The sequence below is a fragment of the Eumetopias jubatus genome, unplaced genomic scaffold, assembly GCF_037043125.1.
Source record: "Eumetopias jubatus isolate StellerSeaLion01/CBP00866 unplaced genomic scaffold, mEumJub1_p1.0 scaffold_14, whole genome shotgun sequence".
Lineage (NCBI taxonomy): Eukaryota > Metazoa > Chordata > Mammalia > Carnivora > Otariidae > Eumetopias > Eumetopias jubatus.
The window spans coordinates 25,015,062-25,032,284 of record NW_028274820.1 but is presented as its reverse complement, the minus strand read 5'-3'; the positions used below and the strand labels follow the sequence as shown (position 1 = coordinate 25,032,284).

Genomic DNA, 17,223 nt, shown 5'->3' with positions numbered 1-17,223 from the left:
CCGGGCTTTTGTTTCTTGGGAGATTTTTGATGACTGCTTCAATTTCCTTAGTGGCTATAGGTCTGTTCAGGTTTTCTATTTCTTCCTGGTTCAATTTTGGTAGTTGATACATCTCTAGGAATGCACCCATTTCTTCCAGGTTATCTAATTTGCTGGCATAGAGTTGCTCATAATATGTTCTTATAATTGTTTGTATTTCTTTGGTGTTGGTTGTGATCTCTCCTCTTTCATTCATGATTTTGTCGATTTGGGTCATTTCTCTTTTCTTTTGGATCAGTCTGGCCAGCGGTTTATCGATCTTGTTAATTCTTTCAAAGAACCAGCTCCTAGTTTCGTTGATCTGTTCTACCGTTCTTTTGGTTTCTAGTTCATTGATTTACACTCTCATCTTTATTATTTCTCTTCTCCTGCTGGGTTTAGGCTTTATTTGCTGTTCTTTCTCCAGCTCCTTTAGGTGTAGGGTTAGGTTGTGTATTTGAGACCTTTCTTGTTTCTTGAGAAAGGCTTGTATTGCTATATACTTTCCTCTCAGGACTGCCTTTGCTGTATCCCAAAGATTTTGAACAGTTGTGTTTTCATTTTCATTGGTTTCCATGAATTTTTTTAATTCTTCTTTAATTTCCTGGTTGACCCATTCATTCTTTAGTAGGATGCTCTTTAGCCTCCATGTATTTGAGTTCTTTCTGGCTTTCCTCTTGTGATTGAGTTCTAGTTTCAAAGCATTGTGGTCTGAAAATATGCAGGGAATAATCCCAATCTTTTGGTACCAGTTGAGACCTGATTTGTGACCTAGGATGTGATCAATTCTGGAGAATGTTCCATGCGCACTAGAGAAGAATGTGTATTCTGTTGCTTTGGGATGGAATGTTCTGAATATGTCTGTGAACTCCATTCGGTCCAGTGTGTCATTTAAAGTCTTTATTTCCTTGTTGATATGTCCATTTCAGTTAGGGGGGTGTTAAAGTCCCCCACTATTAATGTATTGTTGTCAATGTGTTTCTTCGCTTTGTTATTAATTGCCTTATATAATTGGCTGCTCCCCTGTTAGGGGCATAGATATTTACAATTGTTAGATCTCCTTGTTGGATAAACCCTTTAAGTAGGATATAGTGTCCTTCCTCATCTCTTATTACAGTCTTTGGTTTACAATCTAATTTGTCTGATGTAAGGATTGCCACCCCAGCTTTCTTTTGGTGTCCATTAGCATGGTAAATGGTTTTTCACCCCCTCACTTTCAATCTGGGGGTTTCTTTGGGTCTAAAATCAGTCTCTTGCAGACAGCATATGGATGGGTCTTGTTTTTTAATCCAATCTGATAGCCTGTGTCTTTTGATTGGGGCATTTAGCCCATTTACATTCAGGGTACTATTGAAAGGTATGAATTTAGTGCCATTGTATTGCCTGTAAGGTGACTGTTACTGTATATTGTCTCTGTTCCGTTCTGATCTATGCTGCCTTTAGGCTCTCTTTTTGCTTAGAGGACTCCTTTCAATATTTCTTGTAGGGCTGGTTTTGTGTTTGCAAATTCCTTTAGTTTTTGTTTGTCCTGGAAGCTTTTTATCTCTCCTTCTATTTTCAATGATAGCATAGCTGGATAGAGTATTCTTGGCTGCATATTTTTCTCGTTTAGTGCTCTGAAGATACCATGCCAGTCCTTTCTGGCCTGCCAGATCTCTGTGGATAGGTCTGTTGCCAATCTAATGTTTCTACCATTGTAGGTTACATATCTCTTTTCCCGAGCTGCTTTCAGGATTTTCTATTTGTCTCTGAGACTCGTAAGTTTTACTATTAGATGTCGGGGTGTTGACCTATTTTTACTGATTTTGAGAGGGGTCTCTGTGCCTCCTGGATTTTGATGCCTGTTTCCTTCCTCACATTAGGGAAGTTCTCTGCTTCTATTTGCTCCAATATACCTTCTGCCTCTCTCTCTCTTTCTTCTTCTTCTGGGATCCCAATTATTCTAATGTTGTTTCGTCTTATTGTATCGCTTATCTCTCGAATTCTGCCCTCGTGATCCTGTAGTTGTTTATCTCTCTTTTTCTCAGCCTCTTCATTTTCCATCATTTGGTCTTCTATATCGCTGATTCTCTCTTCTGCCTCATTTATCCTAGCAGTTAGTGACCCCATTTTTGATTGTACCTCATTAATAGCCTTTTTGATTCGACTTGGTTAGATTTTAGTTCTTTTTTTCCTCCAGAAAGAGTTTCTCTAATAACTTCCACACTTTTTTCAAGCCCAGCTAGTATCTTTAAAGTCATGATTCTGAACTCTAGGTCCGACATCGTACTAATGTCCATATTGAGTAGGTCCCTGGCAAACGGTACTACCTCTTGTTCTTTTTGCTGAGTTGATTTTTTTCATCTTGACATTTTGTCCAGAGGAGAACAGATGAATGAGAGAACAGAATGCTAACAGGTTAACAACGTCTCTAGCAATTATACTCTATACAAATCAGAAAAGACCTGAAACCAGGGGACAAGAAAGGGAAAGAAAGAAGAGAAAAAAAAGGAAAAAGAAAATGATAAAAACAAACAAAAACAGAACAAAACAAAACAAAAGAATATGATCTAATATGATCAGGCTAGTGCATAGATCAGTGCCACACACTAGCTTTTGGGCATATTTTGGTCTGTTAGAAGAAAGTGCCTGCTAAAATTTTAAAGGAAAAAAGACATATATGTACAAAATAAGGGTTGATACAATGAAGGGATTGAAGATGACTGTAAAGATGAAAATTATAAAAGATTTTATAAAAGGAATTGATAAGATAAGAAGTTGTTTTTAAAAAGAAAGAAGAAGATTTAAAAAGAAAAAGAAAAAAAAAGGGAGAGAATGTGATCAGGCAGGAGAATAGAACAAAGCCATACACTAGTGATTTAGGGTATATTTTGATCTGTTAGAAGAAATTGTATCTCAAAATTTTAAAGAGAGAACAACATATATATATATATGGCAAAAATAAGGGTAACTACTATGAAGGAATAAATTATGACTCTAAAAATGAAAAATAAAATTTTTTTAAAAAAAGGGATTGATAAGATATTGTTTGAAAAAGGGAAAAAGAAAAATTTTAAAAAAAGTTAAAAAAATTAACTTTGAAAAACTAATGAATTATTGTAAAATAGCCATGAAGTCTATGTGCTGTATTCCCCTAGCGCTGGAGTTCTCCCGTTCTCCTTGATTGGTAAACTTGATCTTGGCTTGCTGGCTGTTCGTGCAGATCTTCTGGGTGAGGGGCATGTTGCCGTGGTTCCCAAATGTCTTTGCTGGAGGCCGAATTGCCCCGCCCTTGTCAGTCCGGGCTAAGCAAGCTGCTCGGGTTTGCTCTCAGGACCTTTTGTTCCCTGCAAGCTCTCAGTACAGCTTTGGAGGACCAGGGTGAAAATGGTGGCCTCCCAATCTCTGGAGGAGCTGAGAACTCAGGGCCCCGCTCCTCAGTGCGCCCCCAGAGAAAGCAGTTGCTCCTGTCTCCCTGGTCTCCGGCCACACTGCGTGTTCACCCGGTCTGTGATCGAGCGTTTCTATGTCTGGCACCCGACCCCGTGTGGAGTCTCCAAACCCAGCATATCCCTGCGGTGCGCTCCTGCACTGCTCCTCCCGGGGGAGGAAGGGGAGTCTCCTCGGCTCTGCTGCTTGTTGGGTCCCTGCTGGAGGAGGAGTAGCCCGACTGGGCCGCAGATCACAGTTTATGGCCACCCCGAGCTGAGAGCCCGCGCCTCGGCTCCGTCTCTGCAGCCGGCTTTCCCGCTCTGACACCCAGGAGCTCTGCCGCACTCAGGCACCCCCGTCTTTCTGTGACCCCGAGGGTCCTGAGAACACACTGTCCCGCGAGGGTTCCACCCCCAGCTTAGCCACTGGAGTGACGTCCCTCAGCGGAGCCGACTTCCAAAAGTTCTAATTTTGTGCTCCATGGCTCTAGCACTTGCCAGAAGCGGCCGACGGAGGCCCCCTCCCCAGCTGTCTAACCTCCCGAATATCACCTCGGATTCACTTCTCCGCACGTCCTACCTTCCAGAAAGTGGTCGCTTTTCTGTTCAGAGTGTTGTTACTATTCTTATCTTCGATCTCCTGTTGAGTTCGTAGGTGTTCAGAATGGTTTGATCCCTATTCAGCTGAATTCCTGAGTCCAGACGAAATCCAGGTCTCCTACTCCTCCGCCATCTTGCTCTGCCCCCACAATTTTTAAAATATAATAGTAAATAAGAGCCACTGAGTTTTTTGAAGGGCAGAATACAGTGGCTCAGGTATTGGTGGCAGCAGATGCTCTGCTTGATGGAATGACTGGTGTAGGCATCTGATAAGCCAGCAAATCTGAGTATCACTAACAAGTGACAAAACAAATGCCGCAGACAAAAAATAACAACACAACCAAAAATTATAACTATGGAAAATAATGTAGCAGATTATCCAGTTATTTTAATAATAGATAACATTTATTGAACACTTCACCATGTAGAATTCTTTACAATGTTAAATACCTGAAATCAAGTAGTCTTGAGACCCAGGACCTATTTTTCAGCTCAGCCATGGCCCATTGCCTGTTGCTTAATTCTTCGCTAATTTAAATTGCCAATTAAGGAAAAATGTGCCTATAAGTGTGGGTGTCTGTGTGTGTCTGTGTGTGTACTCTATAAACACACACAAAAACACATATATATAAAACAGTTCTATATGTACACATATATTGATTGGGATCACATAGAGTTGCAGATAACAGAAAACCATAATAGTTTTAAGAAATAAATATATACTTTTTCTCATATAACAAGAAATATTAAGTTACATAGTTGCTGATATTATTTTAGCAGCTCATTGAAGCCATCAGGTACCCAGGTTGTTTCTAACTTCTCCAATCTCTTAAACTGTTGGATTTTTCCCTTGTGCATGTCACTTTGTGGTCAGAATGTAACTGCTCCATCTCAGATAATCTGGTCTAGTTCAGTGAATAAGAAATACCCTCCTTCTGTATGAGGTCTCAATGGAAGATTGAAAGGGCAGGTAGGAAAATGAGGAACTAGATCTTATGACTGTTTCCTGTGATCCATGTCCTAGAGCAGAGCATGTTTGGGCCTGAAATGAAGTCAGGGTTCTTAATAAAAAAAGAATAGAGGAAAAGAATAGGCTAGGTAGGCAAGTAGCAGAATTCACCATAACAAGGATAAATAAAATTGCCGTACTTGAAAGGTGCTATGATAAATTATAAAGAATAATAAAGTATTTGTGAAATAGGAGGTAAGAGAAGTCCTTCCAAAATAATTGTGATCATTTATGTCTTTCATTTTAATTAGTGGAAAAAATTTTTAAATAATTCTCAGAAACTTCAGCAGATAATTCCATGGGTGGAAAAATAGTCACTGAATGAATAGACAGCCTTTTGTTGTTGTTTTCTTAAATAGGCCAACTTTTGAGAGGGCTAATGTAGTATATTTGTAGTCAAAAAAATGGTTTCAACTGAAAATTTATTTTCAGGGACAAGAATCATACTGGACTACAAAAAGTGAGCTTATCCATGTTACATTAGGTGAGTGATTCTAGGTTACTTTAGTGGACAGACTACATCTGTTGTTCTATAGTTAGCATTTTCTCGGGCTGCCAGAAAGCATCTCATCACTTGGCATGTCCCACATATTAGACAGAGAGAAAAAAAGAGAAGAAAGCTGGAGTGCAGTTGCTGAAGGACCTGTACACTTAGAACTCTGAAGAAATGACAGCTGAGAATAGGCAGGCATGATGCTTCCTCTGTGGCTGTAATGAATTAGCAGCAAGGGTAGCCATGATCTGTTGACAGGAAAAGACCAAGGGAGAAAAACGGAATTTCTAATTGTTAACTACTTCAGAGGGATGTCAGGAGGTCCAAGACACATGGAAATGCAGGACGTTTGGAGGTATAAGTAATAGGTAATTGTTGATAACTGTGATGGTAGTTTCAAGTGACTTTCATATCTGACTGCTCTGCTTCTTTGACTAAGGAAATTGTTTTGAATTTGGAAAATTGTATGTACAAGCATTCTAGATGGAGTATTTATGTGTGCTCAATAAGCAGTATGTTTTCCTTTGATGTCATTTGTTTTCTGCTATCATATTGGGTGGAAGAAAAATAGATTGCAATTATTTGCTCAAATATATGAAAAACGGTGTTTGGAGAGTAAGAATTTTGATAGTCAATTCAGTTAAAAATATTATTTTTTATGGCATCTTACTGAGGCTCTGCTAGCTGGTTAGGCAGTAACTGAAACAGTAGATTCAGAAACTTCAAAAATGTTGCAGTATGTAGTTTGCAAATATATTTACTGTTTGTGTAAGAGTGTGTTGCATATATGCACACCCACAGAATGCTATTTTACATGGTCATGGTGATGCAAATACACTGATGAATTGTAATTTGGGGATTCAAAAGGACTTGAAGAGACTATGATTTATGTGATTATTACAGATTTCCTAGTCTATCTTTAATTTTTTGTGTTGGCTCAGTTACTTAATATGTTTGAAAAGATAACCGTTTCGGGAATTTTTATTTGTATTTTTATAGGTATTTTGATTTCTTTTAAGTATAAGAATAAGAAAAGTCTCAGATAAGTCTTCATAACTTAACATCATTATGGTCACCTGGATGGCTCAGTAGGTTAAGCATCCAACTCTTGATATCAGCTCACTTTTTGATCTTAGGGTCATGAGGTCAAGCCCCACATTGGGCTCCATGCTGGGCACGGAGCCTACTTAAATAAAAAATAAAATAAAATAATAAGTTAGAATAATTATCTTTAAATATGAAATTAGTCTTTGATAGATCCACATAGTAAGTTTTCTCACCTATAGCCCAGTTTATTTTTCATTAAATTATAATGGCAAATAAGCTTAAAATTATTTCTTTAATAATAACAATAATAATATAATAAAACAACTATAATAATAAAAGAAAAAAATCTAAATTTTTCCAAACCTTGTCCCAAGTTAAAAATATCTGCACATAGAAATATCTGCATATAATATTTGTGTAGAGTTTTTTTTCTTTTAACTTTTCATATCATCCTACTTATCTAAATCCATAGTGACTTTGAATAACTTAAAAATCTTCTCAAACCTTGAAGACATACTAAGTGAAATAAGCCAGTCACCAAAGGGCAAATATTATATGATTCCACTTACATGATATAGCTAGAGTAGTCAAATTCATAGAGACAGAAAGTGGAATGATGCCTGGCAGAGGACAATGGAGGTGGGGGGGTGGTCTTTTTCAGCCATGCAATGAGATATACTATGACATTTCACTATTAGTTCAGGAGTAACACATATCTTTTGCCATAATATAGACTTCATTCTAAATGAAAAATAATTTAAAGAATGCATTGTAAAACACTGAGCACAGACCTGACAATTATTATCTCAGTAAATATTTTTATTATTATGGAGGTAAATGTTTAAATGGGTTCATGAGGGGCGCCTGGGTGGTGCAGTTGTTTGAATGCCCAACTCTTGCTTTTGGCTCAGGAGATAATCGCAGGTGGAGGGATTGAGCCCTGACCTCAGGCTCTGTGCTCAGCATGAAGTCTGCTTAAGAATTTCTCTCCCTCTGCCCTTTCCCCACCCCCGTGTTTTCTCTCTCTCCCTCTCTCTCTCTCTCTCTCTCAAATAAGTAAATAAATCTTTAAATGGGTCCATGACTATACTTATGACAGAATCAAATTACATACTTAAAATATTTTCCAGCAGCCTTCATTAAGAAACTTTATCATTCTAGGAGGAATTGTTGATAAGGATCTTCGTCACTACCTCAACTTACGATTTCAGAAGGGTTCTGTGGACCACGAACTTCAGCAAATCATTCGTGACAACCTCTACCTCCGCACGGTGCCATGTGAGTACAACAGACGATGTTGTTGTCTTTCTATGTTAAAAAATAAATATTCAACTATATATCCATTATTTTAAAAAAGTTAAATTGCATTGATTTTTTATGGTGGACTTTTGGGACAAAATTGATTTGAGTTATGGAAATTTTTGAGATATGGAATTTTTAAATGAAAAAGCTTATAGCTGCTATTGTGTGGTTTATGATGATGTTCTAACCAGAAGAGACTTGCTATTTTCAGGCTACAAAACCTATCTTACTTCTAAATTAGTATTGAGGAATATTAATTCTAGTCCAGAGTGTTGATGATTTAGAAAGAATCGTGATTGGGGTAGAACTCCACACTGGGAGACAGGAGAATGCAAATTAAATCTATTAGCTGAAACAGCTATTTTGTAAATAGAATCTACACAGTAACTCCCAACCTCATCTCTGGTTTGCAGCAGGGGACCCTCACAAGTAAAAAGAAACTTATGCATTGAAAAGTAAAGCTAAATGTTCTATAACTCTTAGAAAGTGATAATATTGAGTGTTGGGTAAAAATTTCTTATATGAAACCTATAGAAGTCCACAAAACAACAATCCCCGATTATGAGCAGGTGCTACTTCAAAAGAGAGGACTTGGTCAAATGATAAAATTCACACATCAACTTTTTGGTACCTGTTTCATTTTATTTAATCATCTTCTATTAACTTTAGGCCAACTCAAGGACTTTTCAAGTCAGGTCCTAGATCCTAAGTAGATATCAAAATCCATTTCCTTCATGTTCCATGACCCTCAGAGACTTTACAATCTCTCCAGAAACTGCGGGTCTGTGTGTATTCCTCTTGTTTTAGTGCTGCTCTGAATTTTAATAAACTCAGTTATGGGCTCTGGAAAGTTGATATTAAAGAAAGAAAAACTTGGCAAACAAGCAAAAAAAGTGTATACACACACACACACACACACACACACACACACACACACACATTGCAGGGGAGAGGATATTGAACTACCAGAACTATGCAAAAGGTATGGATCATGGATGATTATACTGAAGTGTTGAAAACACAGAAAGAGGTGAAATGGAAAGTCAGCCACCAATCTTTTTCACCTATGCACATCTTAGGAGGGGTAGACTTGTGCCATTGTTAACACTGAATGTTCATCAAAATAAAAATGCCAGGGCCCCACTATCACATATTCTTAAATGAGAATGCTTACTGATTGACATCTTGTCAGTCCAAATGCTACCTCTGTCCGTTTGTGTTAGGGAAGTGAATAGACTGTTGGGCTCTTGCTTTAAAACTAGAAGTTGAGAAAAGTGCATTCTTAAGCTTGTAAGTTTGACATTAGAGTGATGGCCAGAAGAAGATGGATTAAAGTAAGTGACTGAACTATTTATAAGGTAAGGGGTGGACTCATTTTCAAAGCTGTGATGTTGTCAGTGTAGCCATGTGCATTTATCTTTGGTGACATAAAAGAAAGGAGACCTGAAATACTGAATAAAGAATCTGGGCATTTTATTCTGTTTAAAAGCTGAGGGAAATAGATAAGGGGCTGACATTCAGGAATACTTGTAGTCCTTGCTAAGGTGATGACATAAATAAGAAGTCTTAATTAAATATGAAGATAATAGGAGTAAATTTTGCATTAGTTAATTAACTTCTTAAATAAGTCATCTCTCTTTAGAGTACCAAAGAAACACCATGAAGGAAAAATAAATATAAGGGTAAAAAAGTAGGCTTATAGGAGTAAACATAAAGAGTTTTGTGATAGGATTTCAGTACAAGGTCATAAATTCAATTACAAGTCCTTGAATAGCTCCTATAAAGGAGATGATTAGAAATTCAATGAATCTGAATATTATAATCAAACAATTATTCTTTGGATTTGTAGCTACCACTCCTAAGAGCCAATTCCAATAATACTACTCACTAAGGATGCTCTTAACTTTGCATAAAAGTGAAGAAACATCTTAGATAGAAATGAGTCTGATTTATATGATCTATAATCACTTTTATACTGATGAATTGGACCTGGATAATCCACCATCTTCACTCAGTATATCTTTTAGTAAAACTTTCAGACATATTCAGAGTATGCAACAAAAATGTGTCAGGCGTGTGAAAAATCCTGGCTTTATTTAGAAATTTACATGTGTGTCCGGCATATCTATTGATCTCGAGTATGGAGTGATGTTTGTTACATATTTTCTTAGGTCAGAAAAATTCTCATTGGTTTTCATGTATCCAGCACCATAAAAGGAAAAGATATTACTCAAGTGTATTTCACTGCTCTTACAAATGCGTACATTAATATGTATGCCTTTTGTGTAATCTATTAATGGCACCAGGAATAGGTCCTGGATAACTCCATGAAAAAAAAGATGTAGTCAATTTGTAACTACGTAAGGGTGGCTTAGCTGGTTTTACAAGGCAAGACCCAACTGAGTAATTCTGCGAACTACCACCACATTACTCCACCACCAATAAATATGACTGGGAGGAAAAGAGCAAAAATCAATAAAACCAAAGATCTAAAACTATTCCATAAAAAGTGAATAAAATGAAAAACAGATTTAAGATCTGAAAGAAATTACTTTTATGGAAGAGCTGATTGAAGTGTAACTCACAATGATGTTTCTACATATTTAAGCACTTTGTTAGTATAAACTAAGTCATGTTAAAAAGAAGCAGTATCAAGAATAAAATTGAAAGATTTGTGATACATACATATATATTTTAAATTTTCTGTTATGTTAAATTATCTTTCACGGAGAAGCAAATAGAAGCAGGCTCTTTAAGAGTTATGGGAACTGTTTCCTTTTAAAAACATGCCAAAAAGTATAGCTATGCCAAAGGTCAACCTCCCATTCCCCTAGTTATATTGGACTATGGTCAGAGAGGACTATTGGAGAGAAGCTGGTAAACACATATTTATTAAAAAGTCTGAAATTTTTTTTTAAAGTCTTAAATTAGAGCAGAACTTTCTACTATACTGCATGGGGTAAAATCATTTTAATTCATAAGCACACATCAGTGCTTTTAAAGTTTATAAAAATATTTGTTAATATTCAACAAGGCAATATGTTTTTGTGGGCATGAATGAATCTTTCTAATTACTTGTAATTTCCATCATGAAAGTATAGTTCTAAGCATGTAGTAAGAAAAGAGAGTGATATCAACCTGTGGGTTTTACTACCAAAAAAAAAAAAAAAAATTCTTCCAACGACATGAAATTCTGTGAGTTGAAGGTGATCAAGAACATAATTAAGTACTCCTAATATCTTTAAGCAGTATAGGTCCATGTGCTGGAATGGTAGGTTGAATTATAGGTAGACATGCAGGCATAGGAATAGGGATATCAGATCCAACTGAATTTTAAACCAACATATAGCAACAGATGTATATTATACATCTGTTTCAACCTTACCCCTATTTCTTCAAATAAGAATCATCGATTTAGAAGCTCCTTTTAAAGTTGCTTTTAGAATATGAATCATGTTCTTTTGCAATTATTTCTGAATCAAGTTGCCAGATTTTTGTTCTTTGAAAATGAATTTTATTTTATTAAGCAGCCTAATTGTTTTGATGCTAAATGTTGAGAATAGGGTTATTAGAGAATAAATATGATTATTAGCATTATGGACCAAAGGAGAAGGAAATCTATAAACAAATGAAACTAAATTTCTTGAGATATTTATAAACTGCCCTGGAAAACCAGCTCAAAAGAAAAATTTCAAAAGCTTCTGAGCAATAGCAAATACTTGAAAGGATTCTTTCTCCTCCTTGACTCATTCAGATGTATGCCTGAGTGGTACATTTATTAAAAATGTGTTATTACTTTATATGGAAAGCTGTATTAGGTTTACTTTATCTGTAAACTTTAACTGTGCCCCTTATCACTGAAAATGGTAAGATCTGTTTCACATCATACACATGAAAGTACACTACATTTTCCTTTTTCTTTTTCCCATTGAGCAAAATGAATGCATCTTTCCTGATCAGATAGTAACCTTCATTGGGTTGGTTAACAGTGTACGCTGCAGGAGAGAAATGGCTTCAAAATGTTGCTTAAATGGAAAGTCAGGAAGCATTAGAAGTGATTGTATTGATTTATCCATTTGACACCACCAGACACTAGTTTTTGAATAAAGGAACCAGTCTGGCCCTCAAAATGCAACAAACACCAACAGCAAACAACCTTACTAATCTTCCAAACCATATAAAATTCCCTTTGCCCAGACTTGATCAACTTTTTTGAGTATGCCCGTGACCCAATCTTTCCTCTTGGTTTTTCTCTTTCGGTTTGTATTTCTTTCTTTCCTTTTTATAGAGGGTGGCTCTTCATGGGAACCCTGGGTTTGTGGACCATGGATGGAGTAGAGTAGGCAGATGGTAGGAACACTCTTGGGTTTCAATGGCTCCAGCAGCTGGCCTAGGGAAGAATCGGAGATGGGTGCTTGAAGCCCTTTTTCCACCTCCAGAAAAGCTAGTAATCACAGTCAGTGGAAAATAGCTCATCTTCCATGGAGCCCAGGATCTGCTCCCTGCAGACTTCGAAATTGTAACCCAGTTGGATATAAGGAGGTCAGCATATCTCATTGCAAGCCACTGCACTTTTTGAATAGGAATTAAGACTGTCAGGTTCTACTCAAGTTTCTAAAGTCTGCTGACTAGAACATAGGCTGTTGCATGATTATGTAGCTGAAGGAACGCAGTGGGCAGATGGCAAGGATACTGATGTTCTTATGGGACTTTAAAGCTGTAAAATTGTAGTAGAACACTCAATTTCTGAATCAAATGCCTCTGTCCAAAAGAATGAAAAAGGAATACTAATTGTGGTTACTGATAGTCTAATACCTAGTGCATGAGTCAGAGTTATTTACACTTTGTAGTTTAGCATCGCTAGAGCTTGCTGAGTAACAAAAACCCGTGGCTTTACTTATTTGGCAACATGGCACTATGGAAAGAACACTCATCAAAGAATTAAGAGCAATTGGGTCTGGCCTAAACTCTGCCACTAACTATAGGACCTTGGCAAAAGCCTTACCTTTTGGACTAAGGGGAGGGAGGGGAGGGAATGAAAGAAATAACTCTATAATGGTTCTTTCAACTCTAAAATGCTGTGGTTTTCTGATTCTGCTGGCTTGTTTTTCTTTATATTATTGTTATTCAAATCGGTTCATCAAATTGCCTTAAATTATTCTGAGTATGGAATGCCCTTGATATTCAGCAGGTGTAAACAGCTTATGGAAACTGAAGATATATCAAATACAGCAGACACTTCAGGGAAAAATAAAGAGCTGGGTTTAAATTAAGTGCAGTTCTGGATAAAACCAGCCATGCGTGTACTTTCAGATTTTTCTATGAATGTCAAGTTAAGGATGCCATCATAAGTCTGATGTTCCTTGAAATCTGCCTTCACTATTCATGAAACTCTGAAATGTGGTCCAGTGTTAGTAAGTGGATGGGGAAATAAACATAATGAGAAATACAAAGCTTTTAAAATTGTTCTCCTTTGGAATGCGTAATAAGTTGAGATGTGACATAAAGACTTCTGAAGCATGAGGTATATTATTGTGAAAATGTGATTGTAATTTTTACAATAAGATGTTTAACATGAAATATGGTATCTTTTAATGTTGCACTTTAATAAATATCACTTATGCAAGTGAATGGTGCTGGGTCAACGCCCAAATAGATCTAGCTAACGGGAGGCTAAATGAGTGCTCAGCCCAATCTTTACAGCACAGCTGAGAAATTTAGGATATTCAGTAGAGTTTCTCACTCATGGTAATTAGAAGGTAAAAGTGAGGTAGGATTGATAATTGATTCAATTAAAAAGTACCCATAAAGCCTGCCTTTGGTAGGCAAGTCAGATGTTTAGAATAAGATCAATTTCCAGTTAGTTTCCCAGTTCCTGTTCCAAGCTTTCTTACTTAAAAGCTACGTTTCAGGAATATTGCTTTTTATGCACACAAAATCAGCAAGTATCTGCACAAGCTCTGTCGGAATGAAGATAGAGCTTTACCTACTGCTCAACACAACCCAGTTGTATGCATAAATGATAACTCCTTAACTTGTCCTCCAAAGAAAATACTGAATTGGGGAGCTAATGCCAAGCTATGTACATCTGTCTACTCCCATTTTTGGTAGAAATTCTGAATCCTTTTCTATTCTTTTTAATTGTTTGACATTGATGAAAAACTGTGCAGATAAGTAAAGGAGCTAAATAAATATTTGTAGGAAAGCTGAGACTGCATGTCCTGAATCTCGTTCATCTTAGCATTCCCAATGGGGGGAATGGTCAATGAGTGCCCACGCAAGACAAGTCCTAGGTAATGGACTTCATGAACATCAACCAGAACAGGTCTTTAAATTGCAGCCACCATTTGCAGAATACTTCCTATGAGCAAATGTTTTTCATACATTTTCTAATCGAATCCTTACAGCATCCCTCAAAGGTGTTATCCACACTTTTGAAGCTACATGGAGAAATTGCGGCTCTAATGTTAAGTAACAGGCCAGACACCATACAGTAACTCAGTGGAGGAACAGAGATTCTATCCCAGGTGGATTTGACTCCCAGCCCACACCCTACATGAGAAGAACTCTCTAATAGAAGTTCTGGGGAGTCACAAGAACATAAAGATGCATCCAAAGAGGTTCAGAGATGCTGCTAGGATAGAAAAAGAGGAAAAGTAAAGAACTACAAGGTATCTAGTGAGCATAAATGGAGTTCCATTGATAGAAAAGACATTTTTTTGCCAGGCAGATATGGACAGAAATTCCTACAATAAAAAAGAAAAAAATATATATATATGGATGATTATCAGGAGAGTTTTCAAGTTAAGGTCCACTGATTGTCTAGTGTCAAGTCAATTCATCTTGACATGAGGCTCTTCATTGGCCATGAAAAGTACCAAATTGTCTTTCTTTTTTTTTTTTTAGTATGTCATCACCAGAAATATTGGAATATTTAAACAGCTAAGGGGATAAAAAGATTAATTGATAAATATATTTTCCAATAATTAAACCATTAGCCTTATTATAAGGAGAGAGATAAGAGATGCAAAGGAGTCTACATTATCTAGAAGATTCCTTAATTTCTAAACTTTGCTTATAAAAACTTATTTAACCTCAGCTCTACCAGACCTTCTACCAGCATTTCATATTCTGAATTCTAATCTGATACAAAAGTTCCTAGTTCCTCACCTTGGCATTTTATAAAAGTATTTCTTTTGCAAACCACTGCAAGGGTGGTGGATGGAGTTGGGGGAGGGGGGAGGGAGTGAATTAACATTTACCAAACATCTACATGCAAGGACTATAACGATGCCCTTGTGTTTTGCAATCCTATGAGAAATATGTTGTTGTTCCCAATTTCCAGATGAGGAAATTTAGCCTTAGAGAGGTTAAGAATCCCTCCCCACATCACAGCTTCCTTGGTCACTATCGCTCTGATTTCACCTACAGTTCTGAACAGATTTTGGAAAGCCCTAGAACACAGGAGACCGCTTAGATGTTTATCTGTATTTTTTACCTAATGTTTCCATAAAAGCAGAAAAAAATCATGAAACTGGATAGTGAATTATATAAAACCTCTAAATCACACACTCATCCCCACAACTGCTGTGCAAGGCTCCAGAAAGACCCAGATCAGTAGCTGATTGATATTATTCAATATTATTCAACAATGGCATGCCCTCCTCTGTTCTTATCTGGAAGTAACCAAAACAGAGACAACTGTGTTATTTGCTTTAGAATTCATAACATTTTAATGGGGGAAAAAATGGTCCTTTTCCTGCTGAAAAGAAGCACTACTTTGCCGTCTCAGTGTAACTGGTGCTCTGCTGACTCAGCTGTCGCTTGTAGCCCAGTCCAGTGACGGCTTCTCAGTTCCCAAATTCTCCACCTATCTCTCTGAGCATAGTTCCATGGTGACACAAATTGGCACAACCTGTCTGATCTCTTCACCAGGAACACATGGAATTGAGATGTCCACATATGCTCACAGATCCTCCTTGGCTTCTGGAAAAATGCCCCAATTCTGACTAAAGGGATCCAGATTAAGATGCACAGTGATATCTAGGATCCATGGAGCAACTTAAATCATTAAGGAGCCAATGAGTGGGCAGCCAATGCGTGGGCAGCCAGCTTCTGTCAAGATTTCATCTTTTCTTACTGCTTTCGGTGTCAAAGAATTTGGTTGTTGTTGTTTTTCTATTCCATAAAGCAAAACAGTATATAATGTGTCAGTTCAGGGTTTGGCAGGAAATGAAGCCATGCAAGGAAGAAGAGATTTAAGAAATTAGCTGTTTGAAGGTTGCTGTTAAAATTAGAGAAGGGGGTTGCAGAACAGATCCTCAGGAACAATACTCAAAAAAATACAGAACTTCCCTACCAGGGTAACTGCTGCCTCTAAGGCCTGCAGCTATGATTCATGAAGCCAGAATTTAGAAATTGCCACTGTGGGTGCAATCACCACAGGTGCCTCTTAACACTTAAGAACCTGGAGAATGGACATGGGGACCCTCCTACAGAAAACATTGTATCTCTAAGACCTTTTGGTGTAAAAAAAAAAAAAAAAAATCACCTTTAATCAACTTTCTTTTCCATGATAACCCAATAGGCATATAGTATCAGTGCCTTAAATTTATTACTTTTAAAAAACTGTTCTGTTTTAAATTCCTTTTTTATGAATCTGTAGTCAAATACTAACAATATAAATAATTGTTATGAGATATTAGTGAAAAGATTTACAGTACATTTTTAAAGTAAGGTTTTTACTTTTCTATTTATGTTCAGGCTCCTAATGATTGATTTACAGTATGCTGATTATACAAAAGGTACCAAGGAAACATATTTGTTCTTTGGAAAACTAAGATACTTAATGCATTATCAGTGTATTCTGGAATTGTTCTACTCTACTTATAGCATGAGATATTTTAAACGTGTGTAAGAGTCTTTGTTCATTTTTTATTCACAACTTTATTATTAAAAAGTATGAATATGACACTAACAAAATTTAGTTCATAATTATACTTCTCACATGAAAAAGCAATTGACAAAAATTGCTTTCAGAACATAATTTAAACTTGGAGCGAGAAAAGGAATCTTAATTAAAAGTGAGGAGTTGAATATATTATTTGAAGCACTACAGAAAATTAATTATATTTTGAAAGAAGATGCTTTCTGCACTAAGTGGCACAACATCTGTGATCAGAGGTCAACGTTGGAAGCTTTTTGTTGGCCCCAACATCATTTCTTTACCTCAAAGTTCACTAGACTGATATAAATAAAAAATGCACATACAAGGAAAACATAAGTACAATTTGGAGAACTTGTATTTAAGCCCTTATACTGACCCTACCTTGAGTTTTGGAAAA

The 17,223-nt window shown here is 36.8% G+C and overlaps 1 protein-coding gene across 2 annotated transcripts in view; it reads left to right on the top strand.

Moving 5' to 3' along the window:
* Positions 1 to 17,223, top strand: part of MAGI2 (membrane associated guanylate kinase, WW and PDZ domain containing 2) — a 1,300,621-nt gene that overhangs the window by 381,644 nt on the left and 901,754 nt on the right. For both annotated transcript variants that reach the window (XM_088018616.1, XM_088018615.1), the window contains exon 2: positions 7,739 to 7,855. In XM_088018616.1, coding sequence (XP_087874742.1) covers positions 7,739 to 7,855 — 117 coding nt within the window. The remainder of the gene's footprint in view (positions 1 to 7,738; positions 7,856 to 17,223) is intronic.